This window comes from Haliotis rufescens, unplaced genomic scaffold (genome assembly GCF_023055435.1).
Source record: "Haliotis rufescens isolate VD_foot unplaced genomic scaffold, xgHalRufe1.0.p SCAF_8, whole genome shotgun sequence".
NCBI lineage: Eukaryota > Metazoa > Mollusca > Gastropoda > Lepetellida > Haliotidae > Haliotis > Haliotis rufescens.
The window spans coordinates 12,358,885-12,373,525 of record NW_025964372.1 but is presented as its reverse complement, the minus strand read 5'-3'; the positions used below and the strand labels follow the sequence as shown (position 1 = coordinate 12,373,525).

The window sequence follows — 14,641 nt, the reverse complement described above, 5'->3', positions numbered from 1 at the left end:
CTAGTTCCCCTGTGGAAGGTGTTGTATAGAGGTATCTGCTGTCTCCCTAGGGCCCCACTGGAAGATGTTGTATATAGGTATCTGCTGTCGTCCTATTGCCCAACTGGAAGATGTTGTATAGAGGTATCTGCTGTATCCCTAGTGCCCCACTGGAGGATGTTGTATAGAGGTATCTGCTGTCTCTCTAGTTCCCCTGTGGAAGGTGTTGTATAGAGGTATCTGCTGTCCCCCTAGTGCCCCACTGGAGGATGTTGTATAGAGGTATCTGCTGTCTCTCTAGTTCCCCTGTGGAAGGTGTTGTATAGAGGTATCTGCTGTCTCCCTAGTGCCCCACTGGAGGATGTTGTATAGAGGTATCTGCTGTCTCTCTAGTTCCCCTGTGGAAGGTGTTGTATAGAGGTATCTGCTGTCTCCCTAGTGCCCCACTGGAGGATGTTGTATAGAGGTATCTGCTGTCTCCCTAGTGCCCCACTGGAGGATGTTGTATAGAGGTATCTGCTGTCTATGAGTTCCCCACTGGAGGATGTTGTATAGAGGTATCTGCTGTCTCCCTAGTTTGCCACTGGAGGATGTTGTATAGAGGTATCTGCTGTCTCCCTAGTGCCCCACTGGAGGATGTTGTATAGAGGTACCTGCTGTCTCTCTAGTTCCCCTGTGGAAGGTGTTGTATAGAGGTATCTGCTGTCTCCCTAGTGCCCCACTGGAGGATGTTGTATAGAGGTATCTGCTGTCTCTCTAGTTCCCCTCTGGAAGGTGTTGTATAGAGGTATCTGCTGTCTCCCTAGTGCCCCACTGGAGGATGTTGTAGAGAGGTATCTGCTGTCTCCCTAGTTCGCCACTGGAGGATGTTGTATATAGGTATCTGCTGTCTCCGTAGTGCCCCACTGGAAGATGTTGTATAGAGGTATCTGCTGTCTCCCTAGTGCCCCACTGGAAGATGTTGTATAGAGGTGTCTGCTGTCTTCCTAGTGCCCCACTGGAGGATGTTGTATAGAGGTATCTGCTGTCTCTCTAGTTCCCCTGTGGAAGGTGTTGTATAGAGGTATCTGCTGTCTCCCTAGTTTGCCACTGGAGGATGTTGTATAGAGGTATCTGCTGTCTCCCTAGTTCGCCACTGGAGGATGTTGTATATAGGTATCTGCTGTCTTCCTAGTGCCCCACTGGAAGATGTTGTATAGAGGTGTCTGCTGTCTTCCTAGTGCCCCACTAGAAGATGTTGTATAGAGGTGTCTGCTGTCTTCCTAGTGCCCCACTGGTGGATGTTGTATAGAGGTGTCTGCTGTCTTCCTAGTGCCCCACTGGAGGATGTTGTATAGAGGTATCTGCTGTCTCCCTAGTGCCCCACTGGAGGATGTTGTATAGAGGTATCTGCTGTCTCCCTAGTTCGCCACTGGTGGATGTTGTATAGAGGTATCTGCTGTCTTCCTAGTGCCCCACTGGAAGATGTTGTATAGAGGTGTCTGCTGTCTTCCTAGTGCCCCACTGGAAGATGTTGTATAGAGGTGTCTGCTGTCTTCCTAGTGCCCCACTGGTGGATGTTGTATAGAGGTGTCTGCTGTCTTCCTAGTGCCCCACTGGAGGATGTTGTATAGAGGTATCTGCTGTCTCCCTAGTGCCCCACTGGTGGATGTTGTATAGAGGTATCTGCTGTCTCCCTAGTTCGCCACTGGTGGATGTTGTATAGAGGTATCTGCTGTCTCCCTAGTGCCCCACTGAAGGATGTTGTATAGAGGTATCTGCTGTCTCCCTAGTGCCCCACTGGAGGATGTTGTATAGAGGTATCTGCTGTATCCCTAGTGCCCCACTGAAGGATGTTGTTTACAGGTATCTGCTGTCTCCTTAGTGCCCCAGTACCAAGGATGTGGCAGCCTTCAGGGATGCAGTGATGCGTGGTGATATCACTTGGCACGCTGGACCTATGAACATGCAGCCAGAGAACATGAACCAAGCCTTGTTTGAGCTCAGTCTGAACATCAGCCTGGATGTGGATGCCGAGTTTGGCATAAAGAGAAAGTATGCTACACTGAGTCAGAGGGATGTCCCAGGTACGTGTCTTAGGAAGGACAGATAATATCGGTGTGGCTGGAAGTAGCACCTTGACTTGCCTTCAGAAGTAGACATTGGTGCTCTCTTGGTAAAGCATGATTTGCTTGCCTTCCGTGCAGGCATGACAGCGGCGGTGCTCCCTAGTCTGACTAAGTTCAACATCGTGGCTGTGTCGGTTGGGGTCAACCCAGGTACAAGTCCACCGGCTGTCCCAAACCCTTTCATATGGAAGTTCACAGACGCTCAGGTCATTGGGATGTGGAACAAAGGTGAGATGTGCAGGCAGGTCATGTAGATTTATAGTGGATATAGTCTGATGTATAGGGCAATATATATCATGTGGATGTATCGGGTTTTATATATCATTTGGATGTATCGGGTGATATAGCCATGTGGATGTATAGGGTGATATAGTCATGTGGATGTATAGGGTGATATGTATCATGTGGATAGGGTGATATAGTCATGTGGATGTATAGGGTGATATAGTCATGTGGATGTATAGGGTGATATAGTCATGTGGATGTATAGGGTGATATAGTCATGTGGATGTATAGGGTGATATAGTCATGTGCATGTATAGGGTGATATAGTCATGTGCATGTATAGGGTGATATAGTCATGTGGATGTACAGGGTGATATAGTCATGTGGATGTACAGGGTGATATAGTCATGGGGATGTATAGGGTGATATAGTCATGGGGATGTATAGGGTGATATAGTCATGTGCATGTATAGGGTGATATAGTCATATGGATGTATAGGGTGATATAGTCATGTGCATGTATAGGGTGATATAGTCATGGGGATGTACAGGGTGATATAGTCATGGGGATGTATAGGGTGATATAGTCATGTGCATGTATAGGGTGATATAGTCATGTGCATGTATAGGGTGATATAGTCATGGGGATGTATAGGGTGATATAGTCATATGGATGTATAGGGTGATATAGTCATGTGCATGTATAGGGTGATATAGTCATGTGCATGTATAGGGTGATATAGTCATGTGCATGTATAGGGTGATATAGTCATGTGCATGTATAGGGTGATATGGTCATGTGCATGTATAGGGTGATATAGTCATGTGCATATATAGGGTGATATAGTCATGTGGATGTATAGGGTGAAATAGTCATGTGGATGTACAGGGTGAAATAGTCATGTGGATGTATAGGGTGATATAGTTGTAGTAGCGGTAGTTGTCGGGGTGGTAAACACAACAAACGGCTACAGGGTGTGAGCTGATGGCTGTTTATTCTCTTAGAAGAGAATGGTGAATAAATACGGCCTGCAACAATGTATAAATAATAATACATACTGCATACAAGACATAGAACATTGACATTGATATAATATACATAATGGCCTTACATCTAAGGGACATTCAATTAGCAAGAAACCAATGTTACTCATGTAGGAAGTAACCTGTACAATGATATATATATTATATCTGCTTATGACTCTATAATCAGTTTAAACTAAACATAAACCATGTCTACTGTCATAACACTAGACAAGTACAATACTACATGATAATTACAAAGATATACGTCAGCATATATATAGATACATACATTTATACATTCATGAGTAACACATAAACAATACATACCAGATTGGTGAAACCTGTGCCGTGTCACCAAGGCTTCTAAGATAGTGCCACTTACATCTGCATTGACAAAGTATAAACTAATGCAGATACTATTTACACTATAATTATACACAACACATAAGTAAAATAGGTATTTAAAATAAGGATTGATCAAATTACTTAAATAATGCACTTTCACACATACGCATACATTCTTGTACACAATTGATACAATTACCTTAATGTGATATGAGGTATAGAATTACTACAGTTTATTTATGGTTTAGTTTTATTTAGTTAATGTTCAAGTTAAGATGATAATAGCCTAGGATATATTAGCTATTTATCAATTAAAGAAACTGCTTTATAATACTTTATCATATAAAATAATCATGATCAGAATACACTAACTGTGGATTCAATACACAACCTGATTAGCAATAAACCAAGCACAACTTATTCCTAACTTTAAGAATTAGAAATACACAAATACATATAAGGTATCACACAAGAAATATACTATGACTAACCTTCAAATCCATGAAATAATCACATCTATTTGATCCATGAATACAAGATCCATTCAAAATATATACAAAATGACTATGGAGTACATATGTCAAGTGTAATCTGGCAACTGCCTCAGATCACAAGCAAACAAAGGTATATCTGTGGTCAGCTGTGAGTGACCACAGAGAACAATAGAGTACTCTATGCGCGGGGTGGGATACTAAGTGCTGTGGGTGAAAAGCATGCAGTGGTATGGTTAGTCAAGGCTGGATAAATAATAGACTGAATGAAACAGATAAGCTGTGGTATTAATGTTTAAACTGAAATACAATTATATGGCAAAAGTAAGACAGGTAAATAAACTCTGTACTACTTAATTCAAATATGAAATAGAATGTGTATAAAACTATAGCTAAAATAGAATTAAAATCTAACTTGTATGTACAAAATATTACTCTGCCACATAGTCATGGGGATGTACAGGGTGATATAGTCATGTGTATGTACAGGGTGATATAGTCATGTGGATGTATAGGGGGAAATAGTCATGTGCATGTATAGGGTGATATAGTCATGTGCATGTATAGGGTGATATAGTCATGTGGATTTCAGAGTGCTTTAGTCATATGGATGTAAGGGGTCATGGCTTCCATAGTATAAGCGCTAATTATATATTATTACATATATGTTCTCTGCCTCATAGCATTCATTCACCTGAAGATTGCATATACTCCGAAACGTTATTCTCTCCCTTATGGGATAATACTTATTAAGTAGAAATACCACTATAAACTGTATGTTGTGTTTGTTGGTTTTCATTCTTGTTATAATTTCATTATATTGTCGACTATTCATTATTCATAACAAATACTTCCTGAAATTGTAAGCATATATATATATATATATATATATATATATATATATATATATATATATATATATTGTGCAAATTTTAGTAACAGGAATGAGGTCTGAGTTAATTTTTTAATTTACTGAACATGAAAAAGACAAATGATATCATGGAAAAGCAACATCTGATATTTTGGCCACAACATGTTTTTTTCTCCCTGCAGTGTTTTTGTGTACGATAAACAATGACCTCGAGGTGTTTATTTCTGATATGAGATATCAGCATTATGTACAGCCTCTTTAAGGATGATGATGAAATGTACAAGTTTTAAAAATATTTACCCATATTTTAATAATGATGAATCCCTCAATAGAATCAAATCAGCTAGAAGTACAATTTATGCACAGGTGGGTATTTCCCACATATTCTCACAATCTTCCCGTTGATTACCTGGACCTTTTCTCCCAATGGCGATTGTCATAACTCTTCCGCTTTTGGATGCGGTCGTTCGTCCATCACATTTATCTGTGTTGCCCAGCTACATCTATGGGGAACAACTCACAGACACTCCCCTCTCAAAAATTGTCCAATATATGACGTCGTCAAGTTGTGAGCGCATGTTTGAATCTCCAGAAATGATGTCATGATAGAACAATGTTTTATTGTGAAATAAACTACTTTATTTTTCTTTGCGATTTATCGCATAGCTATCTTAATCTTGATTGTAAAACATACCCATCTAGGGCTTGGGTGTTGATGGTATACAGGGTGGACCCAGGTTGGTGATTACATGACTGGTTACGATTATGGCATGACACATTTGAACCCTTTTCTTTTTAGATGACTGCAAATAAAGCACTCACATAAACAAAATACTTTCCTATTTAGTGTTTTAAGGTCAATATGCGGGACATGGTGTTTGGGTTCTTACACCGAAATATAACTCAGTCCTAAAAGACCTTCTGAGCAGACATGTTGGATAGTCGAATTCCATGGTAAAGACCATGATTCTTTTGAGGAATGTTTCCCTGAGAATGATATTGGAACAGAGTTCGGCCTTCCATCCCTCCCTCCATCTGCTTCTCAATGGGGACACATTTTCTCAAATACTATTGAAGTTAGAGAATTGAAAATTGTACACACTGATGTATTTGTCATGATCTTAATGAGATCTAAAATTGAATTGTAAATTCATTTTGTACAGAGTTATGGCCCTTGCTCCGTGCTTTTCAACTTAGTGCATACTGTGTGAAATGGGGACAAGTTTTCTCAGAAACAACTGTAGTTACATGCATGAAATTATGCATGCTTATCTAAGAGATACTTATCAAGACTGGGTTTGAAAACTGGTGATGCAAATTAATTTTTTTCAGAGTTACTAACCTTGCTTCATGTTTCTAGATTTTGTGCATACATTTATGGAATCATTTATGAGATATTTCTAAATTTGGACTTGGTTGGACTTTTGCACTTCGACCACAATAAAACCCAGTCCCATTTAACAATGTTTCTCAACCAATCAGCTTGCAGCACCCACTCCCATTCATTTGACCCTGTTTATGTTGGGGATATGCCTGTTTCTTCATCACCTACTGTTTCTTTGCCTGTCAGGTGGGTATCCCTTAAACCCAGGACCAAACCCTGCCAACCCTCAAGGGATGTCGAAAGAAAACTGTGTCATTGTGGATGGGTTCACAGATGTCCTGTGTTTTGCCTTTCGATCTGACAACAGTGGGCCTCCACAAAGTATCAATGTAAGTGAATAATAGTTCTGTAATTTTCAAATTAGCACAAGGCTAACCATTCTTTATATTATTTGTGATCCCAGACTTACCAATGATTTACTGAACAATCACTCAGTCCACACAGACCTACCTGTCATTTACTGAACAAACACACAGTCCACACATAATTACCTGTGATTTACTGAACAAGCACACAGCCCACACATACCTATCTGTGATTTACTGAACAAGCACACAGTCCACACATACCTATCTGTGATTTACTGAACAATCACTCAGTCCACACATACTTACCTGTGATTTACTGAACAAGCACACACAGTCCACACATACCTATCTGTGATTTACTGAACAAGCACACAGTCCACACATACTTACCTGTGATTTACTGAACACACACACAGTCCACACATACTTATCTGTGATTTACTGAACACACACACAGTCCACACATACCTACCTGTGATTTACTGAACACACACACAGTCCACACATACTCACCTGTGATTTACTGAACACACACACAGTCCACACATACCTACCTGTGATTTACTGAACAAGCACACAGTCCACACATACCTATCTGTGATTTACTGAACAAGCACACAGTCCACACATACTCACCTGTGATTTACTGAACACACACACAGTCCACACATACCTATCTGTGATTTACTGAACAAGCACACAGTCCACACATACTCACCTGTGATTTACTGAACACACACACAGTCCACACATACCTACCTGTGATTTGCTGAACAAGCACACAGTCCACACATACCTACCTGTGATTTACTGAACACACACACAGTCCACACAGACTTACCTGTGATTTACTGAACACACACACAGTCCACACATACCTATCTGTGATTTACTGAACAATCACACAGTCCACACATACCTATCTGTGATTTACTGAACACACACACAGTCCACACATACCTATCTGTGATTTACTGAACACACACACAGTCCACACATACCTATCTGTGATTTACTGAACACACACACAGTCCACACATACCTATCTGTGATTTACTGAACACACACACAGTCCACACATACCTATCTGTGATTTACTGAACAAGCACACACAGTCCACACAGACTTACCTGTGATTTACTGAACACACACACAGTCCACACATACCTATCTGTGATTTACTGAACACACACACAGTCCACACATACCTACCTGTGATTTACTGAACAAGCACACAGCCCACACATACCTATCTGTGATTTACTGAACACACACACAGTCCACACATACCTATCTGTGATTTACTGAACAAACACTCAGTCCACACATACCTATCTGTGATTTACTGAACACACACACATTCCACACATACCTATCTGTGATTTACTGAACAATCACTCAGTCCACACATACCTATCTGTGATTTACTGAACACACACACAGTCCACACATACCTATCTGTGATTTACTGAACACACACACAGTCCACACACACCTACCTGTGATTTACTGAACAAGCACACAGTCCACACATACCTATCTGTGATTTACTGAACACACACACAGTCCACACATACCTATCTGTGATTTACTGAACAAGCACACACAGTCCACACATACCTATCTGTGATTTACTGAACACACACACAGTCCACACATACCTATCTGTGATTTACTGAACAAGCACACAGTCCACACATACCTACCTGTGATTTACTGAACACACACACAGTCCACACACACCTACCTGTGATTTACTGAACAAGCACACAGTCCACACATACCTATCTGTGATTTACTGAACACACACACAGTCCACACATACCTACCTGTGATTTACTGAACACACACACAGTCCACACATACCTATCTGTGATTTACTGAACACACACATAGTCCACACATACTTATCTGTGATTTACTGAACACACACATAGTCCACACATACCTACCTGTGATTTACTGAACAATCACTCAGTCCACACATACTTACCTGTGATTTACTGAACAAGCACACACAGTCCACACATACCTATCTGTGATTTACTGAACAAGCACACAGTCCACACATACCTATCTGTGATTTACTGAACAAACACTCAGTCCACACATACTTATCTGTGATTTACTGAACAAGCACACACAGTCCACACATACCTATCTGTGATTTACTGAACAAGCACACAGTCCACACATACCTATCTGTGATTTACTGAACAAGCACACACAGTCCACACATACCTATCTGTGATTTACTGAACACACACACAGTCCACACATACTTACCTGTGATTTACTGAACAAGCACACACAGTCCACACATACCTATCTGTGATTTCCTGAACACACACACAGTCCACACATACCTATCTGTGATTTACTGAACAAGCACACAGTCCACACATACCTATCTGTGATTTACTGAACACACACACAGTCCACACATACTTACCTGTGATTTACTGAACAATCACTCAGTCCACACATACTTACCTGTGATTTACTGAACACACACATAGTCCACACATACCTACCTGTGATTTACTGAACAATCACTCAGTCCACACATACTTACCTGTGATTTACTGAACAAGCACACATAGTCAACACATACCTACCTGTGATTTACTGAACACACACATAGTCCACACATACCTACCTGTGATTTACTGAACAAGCACACAGTCCACACAAACCTACCTGTGATTAACTGAACAAACACACAGTCCACACATAATTACCGGTGATTTACTGAACAAGCACACAGCCCACACATACCTATCTGTGATTTACTGAACAAGCACACAGTCCACACATACCTATCTGTGATTTACTGAACACACACACAGTCCACACATACCTATCTGTGATTTACTGAACAAGCACACAGTCCACACCTACCTATCTGTGATTTACTGAACACACACACAGTCCACACATACTTACCTGTGATTTACTGAACAAGCACACACAGTCCACACATACCTACCTGTGATTTACTGAACACACACACAGTCCACACATACCTACCTGTGATTTACTGAACACACACACAGTCCACACATACCTATCTGTGATTTACTGAACACACACACAGGCCACACATACCTACCTGTGATTTACTGAACACACACACAGTCCACACATACCTATCTGTGATTTACTGAACACACACACAGTCCACACATACCTATCTGTGATTTACTGAACACACACACAGTCCACACATACCTACCTGTGATTTACTGAACAAGCACACAGTCCACACATACCTATCTGTGATTTACTGAACACACACACAGTCCACACATACCTATCTGTGATTTACTGAACAAGCACACAGTCCACACATAACTACCTGTGATTTACTGAACAAGCACACAGTCCACACATACTTACCTGAGATTTACTGAACAAGCACACACAGTCCACACATACCTATCTGTGATTTACTGAACACACACACAGTCCACACATACCTACCTGTGATGTACTGAACAAGCACACACAGTCCACACATACCTATCTGTGATTTACTGAACACACACACAGTCCACACATACTTACCTGTGATTTACTAAACAATCACTCAGTCCACACATACTTACCTGTGATTTACTGAACAAGCACACACAGTCCACACATACCTACCTGTGATTTACTGAACAAGCACACAGTCCACACATACTCACCTGTGATTTACTGAACAAGCACACACAGTCCACACATACCTACCTGTGATTTACTGAACAAGCACACAGTCCACACATACCTATCTGTGATTTACTGAACACACACACAGTCCACACATACTTACCTGTGATTTACTGAACAATCACTCAGTCCACACATACCTATCTGTGATTTACTGAACACACACACAGTCCACACATACCTATCTGTGATTTACTGAACAAGCACACAGTCCACACCTACCTATCTGTGATTTACTGAACACACACACAGTCCACACATACTTACCTGTGATTTACTGAACAATCACTCAGTCCACACATACCTATCTGTGATTTACTGAACACACACACAGTCCACACATACCTACCTGTGATTTACTGAACAAGCACACACAGTCCACACATACCTACCTGTGATTTACTGAACACACACACAGTCCACACATACTTACCTGTGATTTACTGAACAAGCACACACAGTCCACACATACCTACCTGTGATTTACTGAACACACACACAGTCCACACATACCTACCTGTGATTTACTGAACACACACACAGTCCACACATACCTATCTGTGATTTACTGAACACACACACAGTCCACACATACCTACCTGTGATTTACTGAACACACACACAGTCCACACATACCTATCTGTGATTTACTGAACACACACACAGTCCACACATACCTATCTGTGATTTACTGAACACACACACAGTCCACACATACCTACCTGTGATTTACTGAACAAGCACACAGTCCACACATACCTATCTGTGATTTACTGAACACACACACAGTCCACACATACCTATCTGTGATTTACTGAACACACACACAGTCCACACATACCTATCTGTGATTTACTGAACACACACACAGTCCACACATACCTATCTGTGATTTACTGAACAAGCACACAGTCCACACATAACTACCTGTGATTTACTGAACAAGCACACAGTCCACACATACTTACCTGAGATTTACTGAACAAGCACACACAGTCCACACATACCTATCTGTGATTTACTGAACACACACACAGTCCACACATACCTACCTGTGATGTACTGAACAAGCACACACAGTCCACACATACCTATCTGTGATTTACTGAACACACACACAGTCCACACATACTTACCTGTGATTTACTAAACAATCACTCAGTCCACACATACCTACCTGTGATTTACTGAACAAGCACACACAGTCCACACATACCTACCTGTGATTTACTGAACAAGCACACAGTCCACACATACTCACCTGTGATTTACTGAACAAGCACACACAGTCCACACATACCTACCTGTGATTTACTGAACAAGCACACAGTCCACACATACCTATCTGTGATTTACTGAACACACACACAGTCCACACATACTTACCTGTGATTTACTGAACAATCACTCAGTCCACACATACTTACCTGTGATTTACTGAACAAGCACACACAGTCCACACATACCTATCTGTGATTTACTGAACACACAAACAGTCCACACATACCTATCTGTGATTTACTGAACAAGCACACAGTCCACACATACCTATCTGTGATTTACTGAACACACACATAGTCCACACATACCTACCTGTGATTTACTGAACAATCACTCAGTCCACACATACTTACCTGTGATTTACTCAACAAGCACACACAGTCCACACATACCTATCTGTGATTTACTGAACACACACACAGTCCACACATACCTATCTGTGATTTACTGAACAATCACTCAGTCAACACATACCTACCTGTGATTTACTGAACACACACATAGTCCACACATACCTACCTGTGATTTACTGAACACACACATAGTCCACAAATACCTACCTGTGATTTACTGAACACACACATAGTCCACACATACTTACCTGTGATTTACTGAACAATCACTCAGTCCACACATACTTACCTGTGATTTACTGAACAAGCACACATAGTCAACACATACCTACCTGTGATTTACTGAACACACACACAGTCCACACATACCTACCTGTGATTTACTGAACAATCACTCAGTCCACACATACCTACCTGTGATTTACTGAACAAGCACACAGTCCACACATACTCACCTGTGATTTACTGAACACACACACAGTCCACACATACCTACCTGTGATTTACTGAACAAGCACACAGTCCACACATACCTATCTGTGATTTACTGAACACACACACAGTCCACACATACCTATCTGTGATTTACTGAACACACACACAGTCCACACATACCTATCTGTGATTTACTGAACACACACACAGTCCACACATACCTATCTGTGATTTACTGAACAAGCACACAGTCCACACATAACTACCTGTGATTTACTGAACAAGCACACAGTCCACACATACTTACCTGAGATTTACTGAACAAGCACACACAGTCAACACATACCTATCTGTGATTTACTGAACACACACACAGTCCACACATACCTACCTGTGATGTACTGAACAAGCACACACAGTCCACACATACCTATCTGTGATTTACTGAACACACACACAGTCCACACATACTTACCTGTGATTTACTAAACAATCACTCAGTCCACACATACCTACCTGTGATTTACTGAACAAGCACACACAGTCCACACATACCTACCTGTGATTTACTGAACAAGCACACAGTCCACACATACTCACCTGTGATTTACTGAACAAGCACACACAGTCCACACATACCTACCTGTGATTTACTGAACAAGCACACAGTCCACACATACCTATCTGTGATTTACTGAACACACACACAGTCCACACATACTTACCTGTGATTTACTGAACAATCACTCAGTCCACACATACTTACCTGTGATTTACTGAACAAGCACACACAGTCCACACATACCTATCTGTGATTTACTGAACACACAAACAGTCCACACATACCTATCTGTGATTTACTGAACAAGCACACAGTCCACACATACCTATCTGTGATTTACTGAACACACACATAGTCCACACATACCTACCTGTGATTTACTGAACAATCACTCAGTCCACACATACTTACCTGTGATTTACTCAACAAGCACACACAGTCCACACATACCTATCTGTGATTTACTGAACACACACACAGTCCACACATACCTATCTGTGATTTACTAAAAAATCACTCAGTCAACACATACCTACCTGTGATTTACTGAACACACACATAGTCCACACATACCTACCTGTGATTTACTGAACACACACATAGTCCACAAATACCTACCTGTGATTTACTGAACACACACATAGTCCACACATACTTACCTGTGATTTACTGAACAATCACTCAGTCCACACATACTTACCTGTGATTTACTGAACAAGCACACATAGTCAACACATACCTACCTGTGATTTACTGAACACACACACAGTCCACACATACCTACCTGTGATTTACTGAACAATCACTCAGTCCACACATACCTACCTGTGATTTACTGAACAAGCACACAGTCCACACATACTCACCTGTGATTTACTGAACACACACACAGTCCACACATACCTACCTGTGATTTACTGAACAAGCACACAGTCCACACATACCTATCTGTGATTTACTGAACACACACACAGTCCACACATACTTACCTGTGATTTACTGAACAATCACTCAGTCCACACATACTTACCTGTGATTACTGAACAAGCACACACAGTCCACACATACCTTTCTGTGATTTACTGAACACACACACAGTCCAAACATACCTATCTGTGATTTACTGAACAAGCACACAGTCCACACCTACCTATCTGTGATTTACTGAACACACACATAGTCCACACATACCTACCTGTGATTTACTGAACAATCACTCAGTCCACACATACTTACCTGTGATTTACTGAACAAGCACACACAGTCCACACATACCTATCTGTGATTTACTGAAGAAGCACACAGTCCACACATACCTATCTGTGATTTACTGAACAAGCACACACAGTCCACACATACCTATCTGTGATTTACTGAACAAGCACTAATTCCACACATACCTATCTGTGATTTACTGAACACACACACAGTCCACACATACTTACCTGTGATTTACTGAACAAGCACACAGTCCACACATACCTATCTGTGATTTACTGAACAATCACTCAGTCCACACATACTTACCTGTGATTTACTGAACAAGCACACACAGTCGA

At 41.0% G+C, this 14,641-nt stretch overlaps 1 protein-coding gene and 1 long non-coding RNA gene across 6 annotated transcripts in view; one reads left to right on the top strand and one right to left on the bottom strand.

Annotated features, from left to right (window-relative positions):
- LOC124124794 (ankyrin-1-like) overlaps positions 1-14,641 on the top strand; it is a 96,644-nt gene that overhangs the window by 29,839 nt on the left and 52,164 nt on the right. For 4 of the 5 annotated variants that reach the window (XM_048388945.1, XM_048388944.1, XM_048388943.1 and 1 more), the window contains exons 4-6: positions 1,844-2,045; positions 2,166-2,315; positions 6,616-6,758. In XM_048388945.1, the coding sequence (XP_048244902.1) occupies positions 1,844-2,045; positions 2,166-2,315; positions 6,616-6,758 (495 nt within the window). Of the gene's footprint in view, positions 1-1,824; positions 2,046-2,165; positions 2,316-6,615; positions 6,759-14,641 lie in introns of all 5 variants that reach the window. The other variant, XM_048388947.1, reaches the window with a different exon arrangement.
- On the bottom strand, positions 3,289-4,577 carry LOC125376829. Its single transcript, XR_007219295.1, has 2 exons — positions 3,666-4,577; positions 3,289-3,341 (listed from the first exon to the last, which is right to left on the bottom strand). It is a non-coding gene; the product is annotated as an uncharacterized LOC125376829 (long non-coding RNA).